General features: G+C 39.3%; 1 protein-coding gene across 2 annotated transcripts in view; it reads right to left on the bottom strand.

Moving 5' to 3' along the window:
• DLC1 (DLC1 Rho GTPase activating protein) overlaps positions 1-19,909 on the bottom strand; it is a 419,617-nt gene that overhangs the window by 160,968 nt on the left and 238,740 nt on the right. Inside the window, exon 1 of one of the 2 annotated variants that reach the window (XM_027597779.2) lies at positions 16,796-17,097. The exons of the other annotated variant lie outside the window; for it this stretch is intronic. Within the exon in view, the coding sequence (XP_027453580.1) occupies positions 16,796-16,934 (139 nt within the window). The 5' untranslated portion in view covers positions 16,935-17,097. Of the gene's footprint in view, positions 1-16,795; positions 17,098-19,909 lie in introns of those variants that run through there. 2 annotated transcript variants of the gene reach the window in all.

Genomic DNA, 19,909 nt, shown 5'->3' on the forward strand with positions numbered 1-19,909 from the left:
GCCCCCTCTTTCGGGATATGGGTGCTACTGCTATGGGAGAGAATGTACATTCTAAATGTCAATCATGTCATGTGTGCTAAAAATAATAATAATGCTGATGGTGATTGTGACAGAATAAGTAAATGAGGTATAGAAATCATGGTCATTAGAGAGAAGTTCAAACAGAAATCAGGAGACTATAAAGAAGAGAAAGTGGTTTATATTTTGAAGAAAAGAATTTAAAGAATTACTTGAGGGGAATATAGTCCATGAGAAATGATAAAAGGCATTAAAATTAGGAGGAAAAGGGATAATCATGTAATGATGAAGAAAATCAACACGTGTTCTACAAAGTATGACTTATCTCCTTTTGGACCTTACATTGTAAAGAGATGACTTGTGGTCACCTTAATTAAATGAAAAGAGATAATTTAAGGCAATATGGCCAGGCAATTATGAGGGGCTGATTATATCCCCATTTTTAAGATATCTGATATCTTCCCAACACAATCTAGTGTGTTGCTCCCAATTTATCCATGTGATGAGAGGCAAGACGGCTAGGTGGATGGATGAATACCAGCGCAGAATTCTCCACGTCCATATTCAGTAGCGTAAACTTCAAAACTGAAGAACCATCATGAGTGAAGTATCTCTCTGGTTAAATGTTAAGGTAGAGACACAGGTTTTTACCATGCACATCATGTTAAAACATGATGCTTTCCTTACAAAAGACATTAAAAAAATAAATTATTACTATTTACTCCTCTGATAGGGTAGAATTTAAAAAATTCTATGCTTATTTTTGCAAATTAACGCTTCCTCCACTTAAAGGTAATTATCTACTGTTTGAAGACAGGGTTGCTTTTCAATGGCATTCAAATAGTTGGCCCCCTCTGTCAGGTTTTCACGAAGCCTCCAAGAGATTTGTGTGGGGGGTGGTGGAGGGAGGTATTCTGTTAGGTATTCTTGTAGGCATTTCTTAATATAGGTTATTGGGAGGATGTGCTCTGTGAACCACATTATTTTCACTTCCTCTCATTCCTAGACTTTCCTTTTATTCTCTAATACTCATCACCTACCTCAGCTGCATTTGTACCCAAATGAAGGCTCAGAATGGCACAAATGAACTTAATGTTTATTATCACCTTTAAAAAAATTTTTAATTCCAGTTTATGTAGTTAACAGACAGTGTTATATTCGTTTCGGGTGTAGTTTAGTGATTCAACAGTTCCATAGGACACCCAGTGTTCAGCATGACAAGTGCACTCTTTAATCCCTGCTGCCTATTTCCCGCAACCCCTCACCTTCCCTCCCCTCTGGTAACCATCAGTTTCTCTATAGTTTCTCAAGAGTCTGTTTCTTGGTTTGTGTGTGTCTCTCTTTTGTTTTTTCCCCCCTTTGCTTGTTTGTTTTTTAAATTCCACCGATGAGTGAAATCATACGGTATTTGTCTTTTCTCTCTGACTGACTTATTTCACGTAGCATTATACTCACTAGCTCCAACCATGTTGTAAATGGCAAGATTTCATTCATTTTTATGGCAGAATAGTATCCATTGTATACATATATACGATATCTTCTTTATTTTTATTTAAAGATTTTATTTATTTATTTGTCAGAGAGAGAGAGAGAGAGAGAGAGAGAAAGAGAGCACAAACAGGGGGAGTGGCAGGCAAAGGGAGAAGCAGGCTCCCCGCCGAGCCAGGAACCCGACACAGGACTTGATTCCAGGCCCCTGGGACCATGACCCGAGCCAAAGGCAGACGCCCAACCAACTGAGCCACCCACGCAGGCCCGTATCTTCTTTATTATCACCTTTAAACAGACACTTAATTACATTTTAGCTTGACCTATATTAAAAAACCACACTAAAATGAAACATTATTATTTACAATCTTCATTCCAAACTTACTCATCTAGTCTTTGCTTAATTCTATTAAAATTTAAACACTTTCCATGATACTTATATATATGATATACACATATAAATTTATATATGTATGCAAATGTATATGTATATATACACATATATATGTATCTACACACACACATACATAAAACTGACTTACTATCCTATGTATACCATTTATATTTCCATGTTTTTCAAAGTAAATATTCTATGATTTTTATAACATTCGAAAACTTCTCTGCTATATTGGGTATTATATATCATTGGTGGGTGTGTAATACATGTTGAACAACAAATGAACAACATTTAAGATGTGCGTATCTTAGACTATGAAGTTTTCTCCTTCGATGAATACTCTTCCATAGAGAAACTTCTACACATAAATACATGGAGGTATGAATGATTGTACTACTACTAATAGCAGGTAATTGTAATAGCACATAATTGGAAACAACCTAAATACCTCTCAACAGCAGAATGAATAAGTAAATTATGGCATAGTTACATAACAGCAGTAAGAATAAATGATCTTTATGTTTCAACATGAACTAATCTCAAAAGTATAATTCTGAGCAAAATGAATTGCCGAAGAATATCTGCAGTATGGTACCACTTCAAACTTGAAATGTGAAAAACAGTAATTATTATTGTCTTAGGTTATTTAAGTATGTAGTAAGAGTATAAAACCAGCATAAGAATGATTCAACACCAAGCTCAAGGTCGGAGAATTCCAGGGGGAGTTGGGAGGAGGGAGGAGGAAAATATGATCCAGGAGGCGCACACAGTAATTTTACATTTTAAACCCTAAACAGTGATTTTAATGTTTTATTACTTAAATGGGTTTCTTAGATTTCTAAAATATTTAATAAAGGTAATACTGCAATTAGTTAATTGATAAGGTATCTAAAGATAGTTTTAGAGAAAAGATTTTTGGAAAGCAAAGACACCAATTTCAGATGTTACCCAAACTGTATTCAGTCAAAAAACAATGAGTATGTTATGAAAACAGCAACTTAAGCCACCCAGGATACTTGGATCAAATTTCCCAGGGTATGACCACATGGACCATTAGCTATAGCAACATCACCTTTATTTTACAAAAGCAATTAGTACATGCTTCAGTCTTCAAAGTGAGCAAGGATTACCTACTCTTCAAAAGTTATTAAAAGCACTTGGCTTTTGACCCTTGGAACTCAACTGGCACAAAGTCTTGGGGTCAGCTTCTTGCTTTCCTAATAAAAGTTGTCAAACATCATTTTCCTAGACTCTGTATAAAAACAGAGACATTACATAAATTATTGTGATTTGAAAACATGCACTTTTATGTAGAGATGAGTGGATAGCTCGAGTAATGGTCTTTTATTAATCAGTTAAAATAGTTTAAGTCAGAATATGGAGAAAAATCTGGAAAAAGGAAGAGAAAGTATGTACACACAAGGACAAATTACGCATTGTAAGCTTATTAAACTCAGTATCTCACTTAAGTACAAAATGAGTGAAGAAAAAGAGTAGATAATCACAAAGAAGTTTGAGAGTTGGGGGTATGTGTGGGTTGGTGGTAGGGATTAATCACGCAAGGCCACGAAGGTTCACTCAGGGAAACTTTAAACAGCAAAGTGGGAGTCATGCTCAGGGTCACAGAAATACAAACATTTTCTGTGAACTGGCCTCACAAGAATGGGAGCTTGGAATGTGTGTGGCGGTGGCTGAGAAAGTGGGTGTGTGGCTTGGATTCAATTGTCCCCATCTCCAAGAGGGCAGTAATAGCAGGCAGCGGTTTGCCCTCACCTCCCTGGTAATGCCCTTCCCAGACTATACTTTCTTTTTTCCTTTCATTTTTTTCATTTTTTTAAAATTAAATGTTTATTTCCCCCTTTCCCAGACTCTTAAACTTGGCTCTGATGTGCTGGGTAATCCTTGGGGTATGAGCAGAGGGACCAGTCACGGACTGTTGTTATTGTCTTAAATGGTGCAAAGGGCATTTACAATAGATTTTCAGGCACCATTTTGAAATAATTTTTCTGAAGTTTACCCTCTATGTTTATCTTCAGTTGTGCAATGATTATGCTGTGCCAAAGAGCTTTGGCTGGAAATACAGCCTTGGGGTCTAAGTTATCAATGTACAAAAGGACTGAAGGACTAAAGAAAAACATTTCTCTGCCTTCCCTTTATACCCTACCAAAAACAAAAACAAAAACAAAAAAACAGAAATAAAGAGGCTAAATTTATGCACAAACTGTTGCATATGGATTAGAATTGGTTACTGAACGTACATCTCACAAATTTATAATATCCTAAGTATAAAATTTCCAGTGTTACTCTCACAGGACTGCTGTATGTTCCACCTGCATACAAAAGACAAGAGTAAGGCAGACACTTTGGGTTGTCTGGTCATCCTTCTACATTCCCCAACCTGGTGCTCCTCGCTGCGGGCATGTTTTGTTGGTGTTAAGTTGGACGTGGTCTGAGGCCCCAGCATAAAGGATGGGCCCAGTTTCCCCCCGTGACTCAGTGGCAAAGTACTTTACTCTGGTGGATTCTGGCTCTTAAAAAAGCCCTCTGCAGGCGCGCCTGGGTGGCTCAGTCGGCTGAGCATCTAACTCTTGGTTTTGACCCAGGTCTTGATCTCATGGGTCATAAGATCCAGCCCCATGTGGGGCTCCGTGCTCGGTGGGGAATCTGCTTGAGATTCTCTCTCCCTCTTCCTCTCCCCCTTCCCCTGCATTCTCTCTCTCTCTAAAATAAATAATCTTTTCTTAAAAGCCCTCTGCATAGTTTCAATACAATTAATAACTCTTAGAATATGATAAATCAACCCATGTAAAATAAAACTTGAGAAGACTCAATATTCTACCCATCCCCACTTGCTGTGGGTTTGGTCCTATCATCTCTTTTCCCGTCCCCACTGGTTTGTCATCTCATCTGTCCACCCATGAGCTACACATGAGTCAACATGCGTGTGTTAATTTCATTTGGTTGGAATTCACTAAATGAAATTCTAGCTTCTTGTAATAGCGCAAAGGAAAGATGTTTCTACTGCAGTCTGAAATTACATGTTCAAACTTGTTTTCATCAGTGAAAAATTATAGTCCAAAGACTGTCTTATCAGAGTTGAAAAACAATATGTTTGATGACATCCTTCTCAAACTGAGATGGGCTTCATTTTGAAAAGTTTTATTTTAAATATAGCATGTTGTAAGGTAGATTAGGAATGTTCTTACTCATCTAGTTTAGTTTTTTTTTTTCTTTCTGCCAGATGTTTATGTTGGTGAGAAACCAATAACACTGTCTAGACCTCTAGGATATAGTAATCAAGCATGACTGGAAAACATTCAGAGGTCACACTTCAATCTGGACCCACAACATCCTGCTATTCAAAACCAGATTAGAGATGATGGATCATGATAAACAGAACCACACTGAATGCTGAGTCAGTGATTTGAGCTGTCTGCAAAAAGCTAACTATGTCACAAAAAATCTACAACATAAAACAAAGTCTAGACATCATTAAATGTGCTGTACTCCCACCTCCACCCTAAGTTATCAACAACCAGATGCTACCTTGTGACTTTTACATCAGCATCCTGTAAATCAGGAATCCTCAATTTTTTATGGAGGAGTTCCCTGAAGTGATGGCTTCCTGAGGCGTGTGCGTGTGCGTGTGCGTGTGATTGCCTAGATGTGCTCATGCAAATAAATGCCCTAAAAAGAGAAAGAAGAGAGAGAAAAGTGATATATGGTGTCAGGATGTTCAGAGATCACCAAGCAAGATTTTACCAAGCAATAGTATACCGTGTTTTTTTCACTATGTCTTGGTGGTTTTGTCTAGAAGTCATTAATTTGTTTTTATTTAGAGTGTTTCAGTTTGTGACTGAAATAATTGACTGATTGGAGATGCCTGCTATGGAGGATCAAAATTGACACCTCTCTGTCATGACACCAAATTCAACACTAAGATAATTTTACTGTCAAATAATCAGGAGTCAGGGTCAGAGTCCTGGCAAAGCATAAAAATGTCTTCTTCTCACTCTCCACTCATAAGTCCTTATTGAATTTCTGGTCTGGAACACAAATGAGTTACACAGAATGCAAAATGTAGGTCAATGACTGTCTCAAAGAGGGCAAACCTTACTGCTTCCTAAGGTAAACTGGAGTAAAATCATAGTGGAGTACTTTATGTTTTTGTTTTATATTTTTAAATTTTTATTCAGTGGAGGGATCAACCAGGTGAGTCAGTTACTAGTGTAAGAATTTCTTTAAACATTGAGGAACATCCAAATAACCTACCTGGCTGAACGTACCAATGCTACTATGCAAAACAATTTCAATCTGCAATCCCTGTATTTACCTTCACACCACCCTCCTGGCACGTGCACACACACACACATCACTGCTGTCACACCCTCATAGTGGCACAGAGGCTATGTTCTGCAATGATTCAAATGCTTTCATTTCCAACAATAGTGAAAAAGTGAAAATTATGACTTTAAAAGTTAGCTGTGTCAAGGAAATTTTCACTTAAAAATAATGTTCATTGGAGTATGAATGAGCATGACTGACAAAGTACAGAAAAGTGAGTGCTGATAAAATAGTGTGGATATCCTTTTGTTATAATGCACTTGGACCAGAGGTAAATTCATGCTGCAGAGAGGAGAGCGGGAGACAGTGAGGGAAGGGCACTACTGACTGGTTGAGCAAGTACCATATGATACCTGTCAAATCAGGCCTTAGAGTCTTGCCTTCTCCGTAGGTCACTTTTTCCTGCCAAACAGACTCTGGACTACTGGAGTCCAGACAGTTTTTATCTTTGCGTCTTTTCCACCACCTAGCATTCTGTCGTTCACATGGTGAGGGCACAATCAATATTAGCTAATTTGTAGTTAATAAAAGATTATGCCCATTCAGTATAAAACCCCTCTTTGTTACTTTTTGTGTCAGTGGATGGATGTCTTGTCTGCCTTCTTGACTCTTCAGTGTCTGAACCATGTCCCATACTTTCTCTGTTTCTAAGCCCCTTATTTGAAGGTGAAACATTCATTCTGAAAAACTTTCCTGCTTTCTTTCATCCTTCAGCTTTTCTACCCGGCCACACTAAGAAGCCAAAATTAACTAGATTCTTTGGAACTACTAGTGAAATCACTCCTAAGAGAAAATAAGGCCATGATCCATGAACATATCGTCAATATTTAAAATATGCTTTAATTAAAGATGTAAAAGCTAATAAAAGCAGTATTAATGCAAATTCATACCTTCTTTGGTAATTTTCTCATTGATTTCATTAATATCTCTATTGAATAGATGATAATTTTCAAACTACCAAAAGCAATCTAGGATGCCATCGATCCAAAATGGACTAGAATTTTTAAAGATCATCTTGTATATGCTTCACTATGATTATATACTTAACCCTTCAATTCTATCATCTCAACTATTTTCCTACTCAGTGTGACATAATTTTGGTTACTGGTAAACATTTAATAATATAATAATTATGTCATATTTTTTAAAGATTTTATTTATTTATTTGACAGAGAGAGAGAGAGAGAGCAATAGCAGGGGGAGTGGGAAAGGGAGAAGCAGACTCCCTGCTGAGCAGGGAGCCTGATGCCAGGCTTGATCCCAGGACCTTGGGATCATGACCTCAGCCGAAGGCAGATGCTTAACTGACTGAGCCACCCAGGTGCCCTGTCATATTTTTAATATAACTCACCCATCATTATTTTTCTTATCCTTTAAAAATGCAATATGACTCTCTCTCTTAAGTTTATGATGGAAAGAAAAGACATCCTGACTTCCAGTTTGGTTCCATAAGAAATTCTGTGGCATCACAAAAGACTTGGGACAAACTATTTCAGTTCTATAGCCTATGTATTTTGAAATCTGAGAGTAATGTCCATAAATGGAGACATTTAAAGTACAACTTCCAATTTTAGTTCATTCTAATTCCTGAATGAGTCTAGAGCACCCTGTTTTAGTGAGTGACATATTTTATTTATGTATTTATTTATGTATGTATTTATTTATTTAAAGATTTTATTTATTTTGACAGACACAGCGAGAGAGGGAATACAATTGGGGGAAGTGGGAGAGGGAGAAGCAGGCTTCCCACTGAGCAGGGAGCCCGATGCGGGGCTCGATCCCCAGACCCTGGGATCATGACCTGAGCCGAAGGCAGACGCTTAATGACTGAGCCACCCAGGCGACCCTTAGCGAGTGACATATTTTAGACTTTAGGGTACTTAAACTTTGGGAAAAGGTCAACATCTCATCTTTAAAAAAATGATTAAAGATATGGCTCCATGGTACTTTGGAAGTCATGAGTCTTTGTCCTGTGGAGAGGAGAATGGCTAGTTCCCTAGGGAAGATGGACTAACTTGCCTGTTCCTTCTTTGCAGAGAGGCTCTCCCTCTGATGGGCACCCTGCTGATGGTCTGATTTCTTTTTTTTTTTTTAAAGATTTTATTTATTTATTTGAGAGACAGAGAATGAGAGACAGAGAGCACGAGAGGGAAGAGGGTCAGAGGGAGAAGCAGACTCCCCGCCGAGCAGGGAGCCCGACGCGGGACTCGATCGTGGGACTCGATCGTGGGACTCCAGGATCACGACCTGAGCCGAAGGCAGTCGCCCAACCGACTGAGCCACCCAGGCGCCCGATGGTCTGATTACGTATGTGTACAGCTTATTCTCTGCTCCAGAGGGGAGCTGGACCCACAGGGACCAGTTCAAACTTGTAATTCTCAAGCTTTGTACGAGTGTCCTGTCCCTCTCACCCATGCTTTCCTTCTCTATTTTCAGCATTTTGTACTATGAAAACAATATATTGATTGAGTGTATTTTTAAAAGCTACATATGCTCTTTTTGACACTGTCCCTAACAAGTGTGTCTTCTTCCATCTTTCTGAGAATCACCGGCTTAAAGAACAAATCACGGATGAGTTTTAGACACCCCTCAGTGTCCAAGAGACACCGCATACCTCTTCCTTACTACGTTGGAGTTCACTTCACCGGGTAGGTTCTCTCTTGAATTCAAAGGTAGAATTCAGGTGTTACATTCATGGCTGGTAGGCGAGGACCACGTAGGCCTTGTTTGTCAACCATTATCTAGCACAGTGTTTTGCGTACAATTGGCTCTCAATAAATATTTGTGAGATTAATTAATAATGACTGACAGATTTGGATGTTTCTGAGTTTTGTCCTTGGATACTCAGAAATTTTTAAGGTATTACCAAAAAATATGTAAATGGGAATAAAAATAGTGGTGTCTACCTCCCAGGACTGTTTTAAAGATTAAATGAGAAAATGCTTTTAGAGCTCTCAGCCTAGGTTTTGGCACTCCAATGACAACTTAATTACTGTCATTATATTATTTGTCATAAAAAATACATCCAAATGATAATGACCGCCTACTGCCAAGTGCCATATTTAGTTCATATTCCATGCCCAATCTTCGGCTGTGCCTAAGAAGTATAACAGTAGTACTACAGTCATGAATTTAATTATTAAGGGGATAGATAACTTTAGTCTTTGGTTAACTTTAGTTAAGTCTTCATCAATAATTCCAAGCACATGCTTCAAAAGTATCAGAAGTTGTTCTCAAGCAATAAGGAAAGAGCACAGAAGGAAAAGTGCAAACTCATCATCATTATCACACACATACAATCCCACCCGGAAACTTTTGGATGGTATATCCTCTTTCTTCAAAAATGACAGGTTGCAGAAGACACACAGATGGCCAACAGGTACATGAAAAGATGCTCAACATCACTAATCACCAGGGAAATGAAAATCAAAACCACGAGCTATCACCTCATACCTGTTAGAATGGCTAGAATCAAAAAGACAAGAAATAACAAGTGTTGGTGAGAATGTGGAGAAAAGGGAACCTTCATGCATTGTTGGTGGGAATGTAAATTGGTGCAGTCACTATAGAAAACAATACGGCGGTTTCTCAAAAAAATTACAAATAGAACTACCATATGATCCAGTAATTCCACAATAGGGTATTTATCCAAAGAAAATGAACACTAATTTGAAAAGACATATGCAGCCCTACGTTTACTGCAGAATTATTTACAATAGCCAAGATATGGAACCAACCCAAGTATCCATGCATACATAAATGGATAAAGAAAATGTGGTGTGTGTATATATATATATATATATATATATATATATATATATATATATATATAATGAAATATTACTTAGCCATAAAAAAGGATAAGATCTTGCCATTTGAGACAATATGGATGGACCTAGACGGTATTATGTTAAGTAAAATAAGTCAGAGAAAGACAAATACCCTATGATTTCTTTTACATGTGGAATCTAAAAAACAAAGGAAATGAATAAACAAATAAAAGACAGAAACAGACCTATAAATACTGAGAGCAATCTGATGGCTGCTGGGGGGTGGTGGTGGTGGGGCGGTGGTGGGGTGATGGGCAAAATGGGTGAAGGGGAGTGGGAGGTACAGGCTTCTAGTTAGGGAATGAGTAAGTCACGGGGAGAAGAGGCACCGCAGTGGGAAGAGCGTCCATGGTGCTGTAAGAGCACTGTTTGGTGACCGACGGGAGCTACACTTGTGCTGAGCACAGCATCACAGAGTTGCTGAATCACTATGTTGTACACCTGCAACTAATGTAACAATGTGTGTCAGCTAGACTTCAATAAAAAATGATAGATTATTATTAAAATCAAGGGACTATAATCTGAAACTGGAAAACATATACAATAGCAAGTTTAACTTCAATCTGTACCTTAATGAATTCCTCTGGAATAGAGAACTTGCAGTAGAATGTTCCTTTAAATCAAGTTTTGGCTTCAAGATATAGCTTCAGACCCTTAAGCATACCTGTGACTAATTAATCTATCCCTTCTACCACGCCTTTGACTTTGGACACATTTTGTGATTGTAATTATAAGGACCTTTGGCAAAATACGCAGACAGCTTACAAATACTATTTTAAATGAGGGAAGTTGCAGAAGTTTTGCTCCAGAAAGGGAGGTGGCCAAATACCCCTTTCAAGTGGCAGCCTTGACATTTAGCATACTTTTTCCCATACCAGAGCTGTGCCGCATGCTTGAAACCCCAGCCTGCTGGTGCTGCTGCTCTTTTCCATGTTTGGCTCCATCTATATAGCAATTTTCAAAGCAGGTTCCAACTCGTTTGGGGAGACTTTCAGATATTGTATATGTAGCTTGACAAAGTCATATGCAAGGACTGATTTCTTCACCAATGTGCAAAAACAGCTATTCTCATGAGTCATTTCATTTTGGAATTCAACAAGGTCTGCACAGAAGTCACCTGATTTTTCTTTTTTTTCTTCCAGAGGTACGGAAATAAATTCCATTTGGCATTGATATTTTACCTTTTATTTTCTATTTTTGGACTGGTTGAGCTATTTTTGCCCGAAAGGCTTAGACAAATTATAGTGGTGTCATGCTAGCAGGGTGACGCTTCTATGGATGTAGGGCATGTGGAAAGAGAAGAGGGGTTAAAACAACGAAACTGAGGAAGTACTTTACTATATGCCACTGACTCTTCTAAGTACTCTGCACAGTAGCTCATTTAATATTTGAAACAATTTTATGACATAAGTACTATGATTATCCTCTTTATATTGGTAAGAAACAGACTGACCTTCCCAAAGCTCTCCAGTGCAAGAGCCAGGGTTCAAACCCAGAAGTCTGATGTCATAGGCAGCTCTCTTCGCCAATATACTATGTTTCCTCTCATCAAAGCTGACCTGGACATCAACATGCTCCTCTTTTATTGAAAGAGTAATATCTAATTTAATAGATACATGCTACATCTACCCTCCAGAAATATGATAGGGTCTCATGAAGCACCATTAGTGGTTGTCTCTCAGACCCTTTAAAATGTTATACATAGTATTGCATACATCCAGGGAAGTCTTTGTTTACTGGAGGAGCCTGCATATTTTGAGGCATACATCATTCTTGGTTAAAAGGCATTATATATGCCCTTACTTGCTTTTCACTGTGAACCAATGAGCAGAAGACAGTTCACAGGAGTCAGTGTTTGTGGTTTCTCATCATGGGAAGTGGGCCAGAATTCCTGATGCCCCATTGAATTGAAAGCCAAAGTACTACAGAGCATGTCAAACATTCGTTTTGCTAGTGAATTGGAGATCTGGTCAGCATAAATGGAAAACTATTTCACAAAAGACAGAAGCTACCCAACACTCAACAGAATACCCCCAAGGGATCCAACCTAATGTAGATACTTGAATTTATTCCATGTCCATTGAATCACACTTGGATTGAGATTTGTCTAAATTTTCCTGCCTTCTTCCTAGACAATTCAGTTTTCTTCCTTCTTTAAAATGTTTAGCTATGGGAGTAGGGGCACATGTCCCACAATAGGCTGAGGCTTTTATATTTTTTCCCCTTACATGTCATATTTCTCTAGTAGAATAGATTGAATACTTTTTAAACATTCAGTGGGTTTTACACTACATAAACTGTGCTTACCTTATGAGATGCCATTAAATAAAGGCTAATATTTAATTTCTTTTTGGTTTATTTATCCATTCCACTTTGTAAACTGATGAAAGCTACTGTACATGTGTATAGTCAGGGTTCTGCCTTTCTTTTAGCCTCTATCTCTTTCTAGTCTGAATGTTAGGGTCTTTTATTTTTCCTTGGAGGCAATCTAATTGGTACATCAGTCCACACTAGTCTACGGAGCTTTGCTGAACATACATCAATGAATTCCAGCTCTCTCATGTATGAGAGCCCAGCATCTCAGTCTATGAGAATGTCTGACTGGAAGTACTGGGAAGGCAAAGTCTGGATAAAGCATGGATTCTTAATCTAGGGTCTACTGGTAGAATTCACAGTGTCTATGACCTTGGATGAGGACAAATTTCACTTTTTATTTTCACAAAACTCTAACTGGAATTTAGCATTTCTTCCAATTATGAATGTTGACAAACTGCTACCTCCTCCTGCCTCACACACAATGGTATTAGCTGTCCCTGTGTCTTTGTCACCAATAGAAACCAGACTTTTCCATAGCATTTAGAGTCGATGCAGATATCACAAAATATCATTTACACACATTTCTACTCCACAGTTTGGGGAGTTAACAAACCTGCTCCAGATCACACTTGACTGTGGTTTTTGTGCAATCTACATCTGCAGATGTCCATGTGATGTCGTGGGTGGCCCCATTCAGCCACCGAACAGTAAAGTTGAAAGTTTGCACATTGCTGACCTAGATATGGACGTTGCTCCCCAGTGTTCTATCTATAATGGTTGGTGACAAGGAGATGAATCAAAGACTACTGTACAGTTCAATGCTTTTTTTAGCTAGCAATAACAATCTGCACACTGGTATCCTTACAAAATATTTAATTTATAGGTACTTCCCTATATTTTAAACATCATAGTCTATCATACAATTCATTCATTTTTTTATTACTATACTACAGTTTTGTGTTTGGAATACCTTGATAACTATATTGCACTATAATTGATTTCCTTCATAATTCTATGCATTTTATTCATACATCAAAAAATATTTTTCTGAGAAGTGATCTGGAGGCTTTACCTGCTAAAAGCTAAAAAGATCCATTAGCACACAAAAGGCTAAGAAGCCCTATTTGAGAGAATTAAGGGGTAACAGGTTTTGGGGAATGAGATGCCCTCTGAAGCCAAGAAGTCTGTGTACCCAAAGGGAAGGAGGAGGCAGTGGAGGAGTTGTGAGAGGCATGCACGAGGTGATGAGGGGTGCACAATTTGCCCAGAGAAGGGCTCTCTACCTTATCCATCACCCACTGTTAACCTCAACGTTGTAACCCCCTGAAAACTAGATGTCATCCTCTGCTTTTATTTATTTTTATTTTTAAAAAGATTTATGTTATTTTTATTTTGGGGACAGGAGGAGAGAATCTCAAGCCGACTCCCTGCTGAGCAAAGAGCCCGACACACGGCTCGATCCCAGGACCCTGAGATCATGACCTGAGCCAAAAGCAAGAGTCAGATGCTTAATGGACTGAGCCACCCAGGTGCCCCCATCTTCTGCTTTTAGGAAAGAGACCGTGTACCTGTGGGTTTGGGAATAATGGTCAGAGAGAGAATAGGAGTAAGAGAAACCCTGTGGGTTGTGGTTGGGCAGAAAAAGGCACTTCCATGGAAAGGAGGATACAATTAAAACAGTCTGCTCCCTCACTCCTTACAAGTTGAAGGCCTTTTCCTATAGCAGCAATTCTGTATTTCATTTACACAAGGACAGGGATCCTTAAAAATAATAGGCAGAATCCCTGCTTTATATATAAAGGATTTTAAGGTAAAGAAATGCTAATGATGGTTTTCATACATGACATCATTTGGGGTAGAAGAATTGGGAACTGTTAAGTTATGTAGAGTGTATTTGTGTGGGTGAGAAAGACAGAGTGAGACACACACATACGTGCAGAGAGAGAGAGAGAGAGAGAGAGAGAGAGAGAGAGAGATATTGATTGATTGAGAGAGAAAATACCAAACAAGGAAACTTAAAACTTTGTCTCATGGCCAAATATGTTAAACCTCTGGAAGAAACTGAAATCTCAGATTAGTGTTCAAGAGACTTGATGAAAGTCATCAAAGTAATGATCATCATGAAAATAACACTTCAGGTAGTATTAAAAGGAAGTATTTTCCTCAGAGGCTTCAAAACACTTCTTTACCTGTTCCTTCATTAATTTCACAACATGAAGTGAAGCAGGAGATCTGGACTTGGTACTACTCTCCATTCTGCAACAGAGGGCAGAATGGTATGATATAAAATAAAGACTGTATCTGGTGTTTAGAGAAGTGACTTTTTGTGGATAACTCATAGCTATTATTTAGCCTTTGGTCGGCAGGAAGGTTGGGTGCAGAGAAGTTTGAGGAGAAGGAGAAAAGTAAGTGCTCTTGAGATCTGGACGTGCACCAAATTGGTCTCCATCTGACAAACACTGATTGAGCTCTGAGCCGTGTGCCAAGCACAGGGGAGGCATGAAAAGGGTCCAAGTCCCCAGTCACCGGTCAGTTGTGGTAGCCAAAATTCCTTCTTTCAAGTTTAGTACCTGGATTCTCTACTGTGTGAATTACCTAATAGGTGATACTTATCTTAGAAAAACTGGGCAATATAAAGAATTTCTTCAGTGGACATGGAGCAGGTAAAATCCTATTTGCTGTTAGAGCTGTGGAAATGTTTAACTTTCCTCACATATAAAAAGTAACTATTTTCTTTAAGTGTTTTTCATTCGATGCTCTATTTTTTACCCCATATACATATACACACATATACAAATGACAAGACAGGGGCAGCAACTTTCCAGGGATAATATCCTTATTCTAGGAGGTCAACAGCTGTCAAAATCTCATCATTTATGAAAATATAAGGGGAGTCCTGAGAAGCAGGAATGTTTGATGTAGTCTAACTCTCGAGTTAAAACACCAAACCACAAGATATTTTTGTGTTGTCTTTAATAAGACATTATTTGTGGAACCTTTCTGCTTGTGACAATGGATTTGTCAAATAAGACAAAAATGAATGATCTACTTCTTTTTTTTAAAGGCCAACCAATTATAGTTGTGGATTTTATATTCCTATATCTTATTTCTTAAGCTTCCTCTGGCCAATTGCAAACTGTTATCAGTAGGTACTCTGGCTTAAAAAAAACTTATGGAAAGTTGGATTTCTTTAAGGTATCATATTTATTCTAAAGCCATAATAAAATGGCTAAATTTAAAATATTTTGCTCTCTCTCCCCTACTTTATGATTAGACTTGACATTGTTTACCCTGCCCTGTACTGGGCAATATTGTTTAGTTTAACAAAGAGAAAGATTTTCATGAGCATTTAGGACAAGCTTACAGCCTACGAAGGGGTATAACTAGCATGTTACCTTCATAATCTGTTATCACAATCACAACCCTTAAACTTCCCTCTCTTCAAGTCATGTCAGGACTATTATGTGAAAGTCAAAGGACCTTTTATCAAGAACGCCCAGTGCAGGAATCTGTTGACACTTGGAGGCCGCTTGTAATATTTTTAACAATTCAGAACTCCACACAGAATATGAAAAGCAAGTAGATTAACCAAAAAAGGTTAAGAAAATATCATCTCTGACCCATTCACGTAGATGACATAAATACAGAGACTTAACAGAGCAAACATGGAGGAGCCATGAAACAGGACGAGGATACCTGTCTTGAACTCAGAGAGATTATTTTATCGCGAGATGCTATTTTATATCAATGTACGTACGTTCTTAATACCAGGATCAGGCAGAAGTTGTTCGTTTAGTGCACCCCTTAAAACACCGTCTGCCATTTGGTTGCTGTCACATGAGCCCTAATAAGCCTGAATTGCACCACTGTATTTATGTTTTATTATATTTCAAACGCCTGCCTCTAGCACCCTCTTGGAACTCAGAGCAGCTCCAGGCTGCCAGAGGAAATGCCAGCAGGCTTTCACTGGGCAGCGCAGATCACTCCAGGGACACACAGCCCTTCTCCAGCAGAGACCAGGCTACCTGGGGCCAGACCAGCCCCACCACGGACCCCCGCCAGCACAACAGACCTCGCTGCTTCTGCCTGCCTTGGCTCATCACTGCTGATTTCCTGACACTCAAAAGGACCTTGCTTTTCTTTTCAAGGTTAAAAAAAACACACCTCTCATAAAACCTTATCTAGAAATAATCAGACCAGAAACCAGAGAGGCATTAGAGAAAAAAACCAGCCCAGAAATGTTAAATACCAGAGGAAGGGAGATGGAAAGCATTGCCATGACGGTGATGAACTTTATCCGGCCGATGAGATCATTCATTATCCGAGTTAATATCTGCGTCTGTGCACGGAATTGCTTTCCTTTTAATACCTCTCATCCCTCCCTTCCCCTCGCGCCCCTCACCTGCCAGCCTTCTGTCTCTGGTGCTTTTCCAAATAACATCCAGGGCTCTAGCTGTGGAGTCTCGGATGTGATCGCTAAAGGACCTCCGGAGAGGGGCTCGCAGGGGCCGAGCCATCACGTGGGCCTCGGGGTCCCCCATCCAAGCGCAGGGGACTTCAGCGCAGCCCGGGCGCCACGACCATGCTGACCTGCTCCCGCTGCAGACGCCCTTCGCCGGCTGCGGGCTGTGGCTCTGGCGGGCGGCCGGGCTGCGTGCGCGCCGGGCCCGGGGGCGAGCCGCGAGCGAGCCCTGCGCCCTCAGGATCCCGGCATTGCGGCTCGCGCTGCGGCCCGGGAAGCGCCGACTGCAGGCGGCCTCCTGGACGGCCGCCAAGCGCGCGCGGCTGCCACATCTGGAAGGGCTTACAAATGAGCCAGCGACACGCTCGCGCAGCGCTCGGGCTGCCGTCGTGGCTATCTAGATGATTCTAGCTTCCTGTGTAATCCAATAACTTGACTCTTGGTACAAGCTCGGCCGTTCGTCTATTTAATAACTTGCCTCCTTCCCTGGCAATCCAGGTTAACCTTGCACTTTTGAAGGAAAAGGCAGAGCAGGAGGCAAAAAAGCACGAGGGGTGGCAGGTAGGGTTCTCTTCAACTTTTCGAGGTAAATTCTCATTCACCTTTGCATTTGATTAACTCATTTGTGTTTTATTTTTTTAACTTTTTAAAAATTTAATTTTATTATGTCAATCACCATACATTACATCATTAGTTTTTGATGTAGTTTATTACTTCGTGGTTTTAGATTAGGCTGTTTATGACAGAGGAAGTTCAACCTTTAGTTGTGGGTGAGGGAAGGAAGATGATGGCTGTAGCGAGCATCCTACACATCAGTCTGGATTCTCTCTAGGAAATGGATACCTGAGTTTTAAGGTAAACACTAATCACCTCCTCATATCTCCCTTCTAACTATGCTTCTACTCACTTTAAGTGGTGTAATCAAATAATTCTAGGTTTTGCCTCTAAATAAGGTTCAAATGTCCCCTGGTTTTGAAAACCTTTTAGTTACAAGTAAGCAAACTTCATCATTATAATTGCACATCAAAAACTCTCTCCCAAAGGGTAAAAAAACTGCCAAGCACCATGAAATCAAAATATGGGTCAACTGTTTAACAAGATCTGTTTTTGAGTTTCTAAAATGCCAAATAAATCTATTTCTTTGCCAATGAATTTGGTTGATTTTCTGCTTTTTTATGCAGTATTAATCCTCTCCTCTCTCACTCTCCATTAAACGCCATCTTTTAACTTTCAAGGTTTGGCATGGAGGCTGACTATCGGCATCACCATAGTATCTAAGGGCCAGTCCATAACCTTTGCAAAATTAGAAAATGCTGTAAAAGTACTTTGTAAATTGCAAAGTACCATGTGAATGCTAATTATTATCATAATTGTTTTTATGCACGAAATCCTTTTCAACCTACACTGATCTCCTGAGTCCCCATATTTCTACAGCATACACCCTCTTTCCCATCAACTTTGACAACTTAATTATATAAAAGATGATAATTAAAATAGCGAGATTGTGCTCATGAGTTATAGCTAACACTTGTGGCACTGCTAATTAGTAACCCACATGTCTTCAATCATATTGTTCCCAAATTGTTAAAGCCCATGAGTCTCTCCAACAGAGAATGTGCATCTCGATATTGTCTTCTTTGCCTTATCATTGGGCTGGGCATAGATAAGGAGGCAACAAGTACTAACTGCTGAGGTATGTGGACTTCTGTGCCCCGTGGGAGCCAATTCCAAGGGAAAATTCTCCATTAAAAAAAAAAATCTCAAAAAATTTGATTGCCTAATTACATGGCTCTATTTTAAAACAAAGTACTGGAAGTCTGTGTGTGTGTGCGTGGATGTGTGTGTGTGTGTGTGTGTACGTATGTGTTTCTCCTTCAAAGAGGTCTGGGCACCTTGAAACAGGTTGATTCATTTCTGGTCAGGTTGAACAGGGCAGGTCTGTTTGTAGAGGAACAGTATGAAGTAACCATAGCATAAGTAGTGAACCACACTCTGCGTTAGGCATGGGGAAGTTGAGGATAATTAAGACATCGACTCTGTCTTTAAGGAGAAATCCCATTGGCCACAAATCATTTCAAAATAGTGTCATAAATTCTATGACAGAAACATGTACCAAGTGTTATGGTAGCACAAAGAAGGAAAAGGTGGCTTGGATTCCTAAGTCCTCTTAAGCCCTGACCTCACCTAAATTTCCAGTCTAGATTTACAACATACAACCATTCTCAGCACGAATATCAACAGCTGATTGTATGAGTCATGCAAAGGGACTGACTGTAATGGCATGAAGTTTTTCTATACCCAAACATAGAACAGGAAACACCATTTATTGAGTACCTATGACATGCCAAAAACTCTTCTAGCACTGTAAATCGATAGACCCACGTATGTAGACCCCTATAGGTATTATTATCTCCTCTTTAGAGATGAGGAAGCTGGAGGGCAGAGAGAAGAGATTTGAGAAAGGTGAGATAGTAAATGCCAGACCTAGGATTCATACCTAGAGCTGTTTGCATTCAAAACTCATTAGCCTCCCAATCAACTTGATTGCTCATAAATTAATGACAGTGATGATAATGACCGATTAGGGTTTATCTAGGCTCAGCTGATACTAAGCTAAAGGCCAAAACTCTTTAATCTTAGCCAAATAAAATCACCACTGGGCCCATGGTGTGAAAGAAGCCTGAGTCTCAGAGGGGTTTTAGATGATCCCAGTTATGAAAACTGAAGGGCAGTGAATCAAGAGAACAAAGGCCTAGTCAACACGTATTGCTTAATGATAGGACACTCCAAATGATCTCCAAAGTATTCTAAAATACCCTCCTCCTCCGTGACACGCTCTTTCAAAGACAATACTCCTAGTACTTCACTGTAGCTCATCTCAGCAGGTATTAAAAAAGCCTACTTATTCTAAGCACAGGTTCCATTTGGTAGAACAGTCCAAAGACCAAACCTAATATATATATATATATATATATATATATATATATATGGAAACTTATGAACATAAATGTAACTTTTATTGACAGACTATTGGAGAAGGGGAGCACAGCTATA

The sequence above is a fragment of the Zalophus californianus genome, chromosome 2 (genome assembly GCF_009762305.2).
Source record: "Zalophus californianus isolate mZalCal1 chromosome 2, mZalCal1.pri.v2, whole genome shotgun sequence".
Classification (NCBI taxonomy): domain Eukaryota; kingdom Metazoa; phylum Chordata; class Mammalia; order Carnivora; family Otariidae; genus Zalophus; species Zalophus californianus.